The sequence below is a fragment of the Bufo bufo genome, chromosome 6 (genome assembly GCF_905171765.1).
Source record: "Bufo bufo chromosome 6, aBufBuf1.1, whole genome shotgun sequence".
Classification (NCBI taxonomy): Eukaryota; Metazoa; Chordata; class Amphibia; order Anura; family Bufonidae; genus Bufo; species Bufo bufo.
The window spans coordinates 119265452-119277036 of NC_053394.1; the positions used below are offsets into that span (position 1 = coordinate 119265452).

Here is an 11585-nt window from a genome sequence, read left to right on the forward strand (position 1 = left end):
GGCTTTTGAAACGGGATGATTAAAAATCAAAACAAAAAAAAATGGTTACGCCCAGAACGGTCTGTCACTAGGGGGTTAATGTCACTTTGGGCTACTACTGTGCCACTTTTCATATAGTACGTCCAGTGTACAGAACTGTGGGACACAACATGCATCATGAAAGACCATATGGACGTCACAGAGCGGGTGCCCCGCAGAAGAAGCCCATCGATAACCCAGAATGGAGACGCTCACCTGAATGAATTAACCCCACCAGAGCGTTTAGCTTGGGGGGGAAGCATGGGGGCAATGACACCTTAGGTAGATTTAGGTTAGGGGTTTTGTATGGTGTTCTCTTTCCCTTCCTTTTTTCTATTTCAGGTGAAATTACCTCAAAAAGCTGTTTACCTGCGAGTCAAGAGTGCAGCTGATTGGTTGCTGGGGGAGATTTCCAGCTGCCTGATTTGTTGCTGCTCTGGAGGCGGGAATCTGTACCCCTTTATATTGGCAGGTTCGGCGGCGCTGGCTCAGAAGTGCCAGAAGACTTGAGCAGCGTCCCCCCCCCTTCCCCTACCTTTTTTCATTAAGTCACCTGTCGCTGGGCTTTATTAGAGGGGTAGTGTCGCTCAGCTCATGCTGAGTGGATCTTGGTCTTTATATGGTTAATTTATTATTAGTCATGGTGGTATTTTTATATTAAATTATTTATTGTTGTAAATTATTTTAAGTGACCCTTAAAGGGGTTCTGCACTTTCATTTAACTGATGATCTATCCTCTGGATAGATCATCAGCTTCTGACCGGCGGGGTTCCGACACCCGGGACCCCCGCCGATCAGCTGTTTGAGAAGGCAGCGGCGCTCCAGCAGCGCCGCGGCCTTCTCATTGTTTACTGCCGGCCCACTGACGTCACGACTAGTATCAACTAGCGTGGGCGCGGCTAAGCTCTGTTCATTTGAATGGAGCTTAGCCGCGCCCACGCTAGTTGATACTAGTCGTGACGTCAGTGGGCCGGCGGCCCGGCGGTAAACAGTGAGAAGGCCGCGGCGCTGCTGGAGCGCCACTGCCTTCTCAAACAGCTGATCGGCGGGGGTCCTGGGTGTCGGACCCCCGCCGATCAGAAGCTGATGATCTATCCAGAGGATAGATCATCAGTTAAATGAAAGTGCAGAACCCCTTTAATAAAGCACAGCGGCCATTTCCTCCACTAAGTTGTTGGTGTCAATTATTTATTTAGTGGCTAAGGTAGTATTAGAGTGTGTCATTTTCTCCCATGTGCCATGTACGTAGATAAAAATTGAAAGAGGTCGTCTCTGAGGGTTGTTTTTGGACATTCCGTTATAGTTATTAGGTTTCCTGAGATTGTGGTGCTGTTTTTGGGAGAGAAAAAAAAAAATGATGAGAGCTTTATCGAAACTCGCGCAAAGGAAAACTGGCTTAGTTGCCCATAGCAACCAATCAGATTCCACCTTTCATTTTCCAAAGGAACTATGAAAAATGAAAGGTGGAATCTGATCAGTTGCTATGGGCAACTAAGCCAGTTTTCCTTTGCGCCAGTTTTGATAAATCTACCCCTATGCTTCTCAATTCCAAAAAACTGGCCATAATGGAAACTCCCCTTGGAAAGGCTTGCTTTAGGAAGGAGGGGGACATGTCTAAAATTCCCAGAACGCGTGGGAAAGACTGTAAACCTAGCACTTAGCACAGGAGATAAATCGCTTGCAATAAAGGCCTCTTGTTACTCGTTTCCAAGGGGACCGCCCAACAAATCATGTCAACCGCTCCAAGGCCATCTCAAGTTTGTTCATTTTCTTAAAGTGCAAAGGATCCTAAAAAGTGAAGAAATTCCCGGAAGGAAGCCAGCGGCATCACAGCTGCCTGGACTTGAAAATTGCTTCGGCAAACAAAATGGCAGCCACTCCGATGGCCATTGATGGAACTGCACTGTGCCGAGATCGTACCGAGATGCCTCAAAGTATTCCTGCTCAGCACCATCACAGAGACTGGTAAGTGGTACACGCTGGCGAGGTCTATGTTCTACCACTAGGCCTGATAACATGGCTACAAGCTAAATGTCAACTGCTATCCGGCCCCTCTGCCAGAATTCAGACGTCTTGTTAAGAGGTCACACTACTCCTTTAACATGCCCCATATACCTTAGGCGTTATACAGCCGGAAATTTTGCCCTTGGCAAATTGGCATTTATTAATAGTGATGGGTGCGGCCATAATCCTTGACTTAGGACAAAGAGTCAAAAACATCTGAGGAACATCATGTGCCCTCACATAGGAGATCTTATTGTACTGGAGACATGTGCACCATATGTATATATTAGACCGTAAGCTCTATAAGGTCAGACTGCTCATGGTATGAGGCACCGGCAGCAAATTTCTGGGCGCACTGTAGTGAAAGGTACAGAAATTGACTTATCACAACCTATATACAGTAAAATCCATTCACAAGACTGTAAGCCGTCTGTGCCCCCACTGTGGTCCGCAATATATGGCCTCTGAATACTTTATCACGGTTGTTGAACCATTGACTTGAATGGATCCACAATCCGCAAGATACGGAGCAGAAGCAAGGTGTCCGTGCCTCCGCAACGCAAAAGATAGGACATGTCCTATCTTTTGCCATATATTGCATATCACAGAACCATTCAAGTCAATGGGTCCAAGCCACAATACAGGATTTATGTGTCCAGTGCCCGTGTATTGCAGACAGCAATTTGCGATCCGAAGCACTAGCGGCTTATGGTTGTCTAAATGGGCCCTAAAGGCACTTATCATGTAGAGAAAGTTAATACAAGTCACTTACTAATGTATTGTGATTGTCCATATTGCTTCCTTTGCTGGCTGGCTGGCTTCATTTTTCCACCACATTATACACTGCTCGTTTCCATGGTTATAACCACCCTTCAATCCATCAGCGGTGGCCGTGCTTGCAAACTATAGGAAAAAGCGCTGTCCTATGTGCACTCCCGTGGTCCCAGCCACCAAAAAGGGCAGCACCTTTTTCCTATAGTGTACAAGCACGACCACCGCTGCTGGATTGCAAGGTGGTCGTAACCTTGGAAACAAGCAGTGTATACGTGATGGGAAAATTAATCCAGGCAGGAAAGGAGGCAATATGGACAATCATAATACATTAGTAAGTGGCTACATGATAAATGCAATTTGCTGAAGTGAGACCACCCGTTTACTCCAGAACTAGGGCTCTTTCAAACAAGTGAACTGAAACTTGTACTGGCCGCAAAATCTCAGGATCATCTTGCGAAGCGGAGTACAATCCTACATATCCGCAAAGACAATGCTCCTTGGATCAACTCTCCATCGCCTAATCGGGTATACTCATGTGTCAGCTCTGCTGGAGGGTCCCTGGTACTTCTGCACACGTAGTGATACAGTTTACACACTCATAAGTGCCAAAAAACAGTGCCAAACAGTAGCCATAATACCGCACCATGGCACCTGCAACTCCTTACACAAGTGTGAAATGCCACCGAGCCTAGTGCACCATTCCCTACAGTCCATTCATATACGAGTCAGTGCTGAGGCTACACAGCATCAACCCGGTCCAGGTAACAGCTGCACATGAAGTGGGGATCTTCCTGAGAAGTGCACAAGATGCCCACATGTCTATAATAATCCCGCACTGCTGGGCAATCTATTTATATGGCCCATATTTCGCACCCAAGCCATCAAATGGATGAGCTCACAAATAAAGTAACATTAAAAGGGTTTTCTGAGATATTTTTACTGATGACCTATCCTCTGGTTATGTCATCAGTAGCTGATCAGTGGGGATCAGAAACCTGGGACCCCCGCTGATCAGCTGTTTCACAGGGCAGTGGCTCTCACAGTAGCACATTCACTTCAATGGGGCTGAGCTGCACCTAGGCCATCGGCAGGGGTCCTGGGTGTCAGATTCCCACCGATAAACAGTAAAAAAATAAAAATAAATTATTATATATATATATATATATATATATATATATATATATATATATATATATATATATATATATTTATTTATTTATTTTCCCGGAAAACCCTTTTAATGCATAGTTTCCAGGGGATTCAGTCCTGTGTGACCATGCAGATAAGGCTCTGTTCACACTGTGCTGCGTAGAAGGTATACATCAGGAGGATTACAGGAAGGCTGTAACATATGCCAGCTCATAGACCTATAGTGGCATATGTTTCCATCAGGCTCTGAACGTAGTAGAACGTATACCGTACAGTATATTATCTCTACAGCAAAAACCTGCACTCATCAATCCTGTTACATCAAGAGATTAGAGCTTCCAGTGGCGTCTTGGCTCCCTAGAGTAGTGACAACACACTGCATGTTCAGGGGAGCCTGCTTAATTTCTGGGGGAACATAAAGGCCCTTTTATAATAGTTGGGAACGTAAAGCCATTCCCGATAATTGTCAAGTGTAAAGGTGCGGCCGATCACCTGACAATCAAGTAAGCACCTGACACCACTGTCCGCCAGCAGTACATCACCTTGTGTAAACAGGGATGTGCTGCTGACAAAAAAAAAACTAAGTGGATGAATGATCGCAATGATGATCATTCATCCACATATATGCCCAATCATTGCCGCATGAGACTACAGCCAATGGTCTTTAGTTCGAGTCGTCCTAGAACGAGACAAAGCCAAGCAATGGAACCGTTTTAATCCTGGCATTGATCAGTCAGAGTTATAACGACCCATGATACACTAATATGGTCAGTAGGTCACATTCTGACATTTATTACAGAAAGAAAAAAAAAAGCATGCCAACAAAATGAGGAAATGAAAAAAAAACTCATTCTAATACACTACTGACAACCAAAAATCCTAAATATCTGATAATCCAGCACCCATCTTATTAGGCCCATGCACATAACCGTATCCATTTTGCAGTTCACAGAACATGGACACCGGTCCCTTCTGCACGTCCCGGGCTATGTTAGCAATGCCTATTCTTGTCTTTTTTTGAAGGGCCATGGAACGGACATACGGATGCGGACAGCACATGGTATTCTGTCCGGATGTTTTGCGGCCCCATTGAAATGAATGGATCTGCATCCAACGTGCAAAAAATGCGTATTGGATGTGGACCAAAAAGACAGTTGTGTGCATTTTAAATGTGCCAAATTAAAGAAGTTGTCCGGCCTTGAAGCTGTGGCCCTAAACAGAAAAAAAAAGCACTCACTTGTCAGCGGACCCTCTGCTGCTCCACTCCCTGTGGGATCAGGAAGCAGCTGGTCCCACTGAGAACTGGGGCACAAATATGGCAGGAGCTCTGGCTACAGTCATAGTGGTATTTAGACTGCACTCTCATGCAACCTTAAAGGGGTATACCTCATGTCAGACCACCAATATCTGATTAGCAAGGGTCCAACAATCAGCCGTTTCAGGGTATCCGCAGCACCGGAACAACACAGCTCCATCCGCTGTGGACGCTGCTGGTTACTGCAGCGCTGCTCCCAGTCACTACAATGGAAGCAGCGCAGCAGAAAAAAAGATTGAGCCACTACAAAATGAACTAAGCCATGTACGGTAGTTCCAGCGCCAAAGCTACAGGTGATCGGAGGTGGTAAAGGGTGTCGGACCTCGGCAGTCAGATACTATCATGGGGACAGGCCATCAATAATAAAATCCTGGAATATCCCTACCAATGGTAGAAAATTCACAGAAATCTGTAAAAAGGTAAAATACAGAGAGAGAGCTCTGAAGTCCTAATAGCACAAAATGGAAGCCATAGCGGGAGTGTAATAAAATATACGGCCACAACCAGTCCCTGAGGAGGGCAGCCATAATGTACCGCCCAATCTGTGGCATAATCAGCACATATCATTGTATTAGGCTGTCATCGATTTGCCATTAGGCCTCTTTCACACGGGCGTGTCCGGATGCGTCCCGATGCATTGCGGCAAACCCGCGCGAGTAGGAACGCAATTGCAGTCAGTTTTGACTGCGATTGCGTTCCGATGATCAGTTTTTATCGCGCGGGTGCAATGTGTTTTGCACAAGCGTGATAAAAAACCGACTGTGGTACCCAGACCCGAACTTCTTTACAGAAGTTCAGGTTTGGGTTAGTTGTAGTGTAGATGTTATTATTTCCCCTTAGAACATGGTTATAAAGGGAAAATAATAGCATTCTGAATACAGAATGCATAGTACAATAGGGCTGGAGGGGTTAAAAAAAATTGAGCCACTACAAAATGAACTAAGCCATGTACGGTAGTTCCAGCGCCAAAGCTACAGGTGATCGGAGGTGGTAAAGGGTGTCGGACCTCGGCAGTCAGATACTATCATGGGGACAGGCCATCAATAATAAAATCCTGGAATATCCCTACCAATGGTAGAAAATTCACAGAAATCTGTAAAAAGGTAAAATACAGAGAGAGAGCTCTGAAGTCCTAATAGCACAAAATGGAAGCCATAGCGGGAGTGTAATAAAATATACGGCCACAACCAGTCCCTGAGGAGGGCAGCCATAATGTACCGCCCAATCTGTGGCATAATCAGCACATATCATTGTATTAGGCTGTCATCGATTTGCCATTAGGCCTCTTTCACACGGGCGTGTCCGGATGCGTCCCGATGCATTGCGGCAAACCCGCGCGAGTAGGAACGCAATTGCAGTCAGTTTTGACTGCGATTGCGTTCCGATGATCAGTTTTTATCGCGCGGGTGCAATGTGTTTTGCACAAGCGTGATAAAAAACCGACTGTGGTACCCAGACCCGAACTTCTTTACAGAAGTTCAGGTTTGGGTTAGTTGTAGTGTAGATGTTATTATTTCCCCTTAGAACATGGTTATAAAGGGAAAATAATAGCATTCTGAATACAGAATGCATAGTACAATAGGGCTGGAGGGGTTAAAAAAATTTTTTTTTATTTAACTCGCCTTAATCCACTTGTTCGCACAGCCAGGCTTCTCTTCTGTCTTTATAGAGGACCTTTGATGACGTCACTGCGTTCATCACATGGTCCATCACATGATCCATCACCATGGTGATGGATCATGTGATGAGCGTAGTGACGTCATCAAAGGTCCTATTGCTCACAGATAAAGACAGAAGATATTGTACTATGCATTCTGTATTCAGAATGCTATTATTTTCCCTTATAACCATGTTATAAGGGGAAATAATAATGATCGGGTCCCCATCCCGATCGTCACCTAGCAACCGTGCGTGAAAATCGCACCGCATCTGCACTTGCTTGCGATTTTCACGCAACCCCATTCATTTCTATGGGGCCTGCGTTACGTGAAAAACGCACAAAGAGGAGCATGCTGCGATTTTCACGCAACGCACAAGTGATGCGTGAAAATCACCGCTCGTGTGCACAGCCCCATAGAAATGAATGGGTCAGGATTCAGTGCGGGTGCAATGCGTTCACCTCACGCATCGCATCCGCGCGGAATACTCGCCCGGGTGAAATGGGCCTTATTCCTTCAGAATCTGAGGTGGCGTTTCATAAGTAACACCCCCATAAAATGGGGCTACACGGAGGACACTGTAGGCCCCGATACAGCACCTATAGATTTCTGAAAGACACTCTGCGAGTCCTGCTCCCCTGGACACCATATTGAGGAGGGTGTGAACAATCCCATACTACAGCGCCCACAGCTTTATAATACGCATGTGCAAAGGCTCCATGTTGCTCTGCCTAGGGATAAAAAATTTAAAGTAAAGGTGCCCATAGCTGCCAATGGGATTTAATTCCTACACTTCACGTACATAGACAGACAGTGTACACTATATATTCTATCTATTCACGTACATACAGTATACAGACTGTATATTCGTGTACACTGTACGTTCTCATCTTCCTGAGCAGCAGAAACCATTGCCCCCATGAGACGCTGGCTCAATTTGCAAAGCACTTTGACTCTACCTCAGTAATGGAATCTGATGTAACATCAGGGGCATAGGACACGACTGATAAAAGCACAAGCCAGGCGGGTACAAAGGCTTACGTGACAGCGGCATCTCAGTGCCCGCTGTATGATACCGACAACCAGAAGTGACGTGCCGATGACAAAGGGGGGCAATCACTGCATAGAAATGAAAATTAACAGTAAACACACGTCCTTGAGATATCCTCTTCTGTCAAGTCATTGAAGAAGCACTCCAGGAATTTTTTTCTTTTCGGTCTGTAAATGGTAGTGAAGGTAACCCCCATCTTAGGGTCCATTCACACATCCGTATGGATCAGAGTTTTGCGGACCGCACATCGCCGGCACTATAATAGAAAATGCCTAATCTTGTTCGCAATTGCAATTTTTTCGGGAACGGAATTGCGGACCCCGAAGTGCGGAACTTCCGGATCCGGACAGCACATCATGCAACCCCATAGAAATGAATGGGTCCACAATTCCGTTCCGCAAAATGCGGAACAGAATTGCAGACGTGTGAATGGACCCTAAGGGTCCATTCACACGTCTGCAATTTTGTTCCGCATTTTGCGAAACGGAATTGCGGACCCATTCATTTCTATGGGACCTGGAATTCCGGGTCCGCACTTCCGATCCCGAAAATTATAGAACATGTCCTATTCTTGTCCGCAATTGCGGACAAGAAAAGGCATTTTCTATTAAGTGCCGGTGATGTGCGGACCGCAAAATGCGGAACGCACATCGCCGATGTCCGTGTTTTGCGGATCCACACACACGGACGTGTGAATGCAGCCTTACTGTGAGCTCCATTCTGACTACCTGAACACTATAGCGTCCACTGTGTGCACCGGAATCTCAAAGACTTGCACAGAGGGACTGACTCCCAGCTCACACAGCAGATGCTGTAGAGCTCAGGTAGTCAGGCTGTGGACACATAATGTAACCGGGGACCTACAGAGTGGCCAGTAAAACAATGACCTCACTAACACAAACGGGCAAAGGAGGACCCTAGAGAGCTTCATTTAGAGGGATTGTCCACTTTCTGGCTATGTTGCCCAATGTGCATGTAACATGACCATATGGCACTTACTAATACAGCCTTATTCTGTGCCGTTTGCTCTATTTCATAAGGTATGTCTCCTTGTTGGGCAAATCTGTTGTGCTGTCCCTATCGAGGTCCTGTCTATAAGATGGCTGCTGATGGAGGGTCATGTGACCAGACACATCAGCCTCCTCCATTCAAACGCACTGCACCTGCACAAAACTCCCAACAGTGCAAGTGCGGATGACAGTGTCAATGTATTGGAAGGGAGTGATTTTCCTGGTCACATGACCCTCCATCAGCAGCCATTTTATGGACAGGCCCTCTGTGTAACAAGGGGACGTTCTTTTTGAAATATAGAAAACGGAGCAGAATTTCAACAAAGACTATATTGGTAGGTGCCATATAATCATTTTACATACACACTGGTCAACAGTAACCAGAAAGTAGCCAACCCCTTAAAGCAAGCAGTGTTTCCCAAACCAAGGTAAATCACTGAGCAATCGGGTAAATAGGGGTTAATAAATAAGGTTAAACTGTCTTTTTTGCTAAACAGTTTTGGGTAATGAAGAAAAAAAGTTTGGGAAAAACGACAATAAAAAGGGGGCGTTTCAATCAAATCTAACCCAATGTGCTACGCCTGAGAGGGCGGAGCATGACACAGGGATTCAAAAAGCCCGTTACAGATGGCCATATTTTAGCTTCCATATTATGGACGTAACATGGCTATGGTGGGGGCTGTGAGCTTGTAATACAGAGGTTAAAAAACGTGCTCATATTACAGCAGTGTAGAACAGGCCTTGTGATCTATAAATCCCTGTGTCATGATTCGCCCCCTCAGGCCCTGCACAACGCAGCGCATTCGTTTCGCCCCGAGTGTTCCTTTTAAGAATCCTATTCAGCCATTTCTTGGCTGACAACTTCCGCGGCCACCATCCCATCTTCTATAGTGGTTGTCACCTCCTACTGGGATACATGACTACCAGCTACATCACCGCATAATGGCAAGTGGGCGTCCAGCATTCGGGCCCCCTTTCACTGCCTGAAGGGCAGCCGTGTCAGGTGCCACCCAGCTTTCCTGGAAAGGGACATCTGACTGAACTTGACATGAAGAGTTGCATTTGGGTCTGCAAATATTTTATACCTCAGGTACCCGGGGCGACACTCAAAAAAAATACTTTCTTGCTCAAACTGCTAGTGGATGAATGCTTGGTGACGTCCCTTCCCGTCGTAGTACTACACATCCCAGCAGTAGGAGAACTGATGCAGAAGCCTGGGATGGAATCCCTGCTGCGTTCCTATACACAGGGGATGTGCCGGGGCTCCTCATTCTGTGGATTAGATGGGCCCTTGTGTATGGGAACGCAGCAGGGATTCCCAGACTTGTACGACTGATATATATATATATATATATATTATAGCACCGCGGATCCTCGGATGGGAGACACACGAATCACGGCTTTTCATACCAGAGCCTGTGGGGTTATTTTCTGCTCTCGCCGTAGTAAGGGCTGGGAATGAACCCAATACTATGGGAATGGGAAGCAGGCCGAGTGTCACAATGTAAGGTAGAGAGGCCTCCTCCGCTATCAGGTGTCTGATCTGCAGATGTAATGCACACAGAGGCACCCTATACATCCATACACCAGGGTATAATATACCGCTGATCACAGGGTGCCAGGGACCCAATGGAAGCACAGCGGGGCCCACACCAGGACGTCAGGGGGTCACAGGGCAGGTAGGAAGCTCTCGCCATGAGCTGGCATTTTCTGGGTAGATGTATAGAATATATATGTGTATGAGCAGCTCCCATACAGCACAATGCCGAGGGGAATCCCATAAGTCTTATGTATGCAGCATATACATAATCCATACATAAAACCTCACCCCACTCCGGTCTAATACACGAGGACACAGACATAATACACGCCACCAGCGCCCCCTCATATTGTGCAATCCCCCCATGGGCGGGGAAGCCCCATGCCGCCCGTCCCTCTCCCAGTCCCTGCACCCCAGGGGTACCCCCCACCCCCTATGTCGCCGGGCGGTCGCCGCCCCAGGGCTCCTCACCTTTGAATTTGAGCTCATGCTGAGGCTCCAGGACAAGGACCTGCTCGGATTTGGCCATGTCTCCTCCTGGGTGCTGTCCGGGAAGGGGCAGTGCATGCAGCGGTCAGGGGGTGCTCGGGCCTGTGCAGTGAGCAGTGCAGGAGCTGGTGATGCAGCAAAGCGGCGGAGGGCGGAGGCTGCTGACGTCACGCACTGCAAGGCCCAGTGCAACGGTCCAGCCGCCGCGCATGCTCAGGAGAAGGGGAGGGAAGGGGGAGGAGGAAGAGGGGGGCCGGCTGCAGGGGACACGCAGGGCAAAAGCCGTGTGACTCACATCCACACAGATAGCAGCGCCCTGCCCTGGAAATACGTAGAATACACCGGCTGTCCGTCCTAATAGACGTGTTTACACATAGGGTAGCCACCAATTCTGAAGAGTTGTATTCAGGGCACTGTTAGGGTGGCCAGTATCTTATGTTTATGGGGGCAATCATTGGCTAGAAGGATGAAGAATGGAGCTATGACACTTCTCTAGAAAAATCCAGCAAGGCTAAGCGGTCCCATAAAACGCAGTACAAAATACAGCAGACTAGAACTGGCTTACGCGTTTCGGATG

General features: G+C 47.0%; 1 protein-coding gene across 1 annotated transcript in view; it reads right to left on the bottom strand.

The window, feature by feature from the left end:
* VAPB (VAMP associated protein B and C) overlaps positions 1-11198 on the bottom strand; it is a 41195-nt gene extending 29997 nt beyond the window's left edge. The window contains exon 1 of the mRNA XM_040436484.1: positions 10991-11198. Coding sequence (XP_040292418.1) covers positions 10991-11048 — 58 coding nt within the window. The 5' untranslated portion in view covers positions 11049-11198. The remainder of the gene's footprint in view (positions 1-10990) is intronic.
* Between the last annotated feature and the right edge of the window lie 387 nt (positions 11199-11585).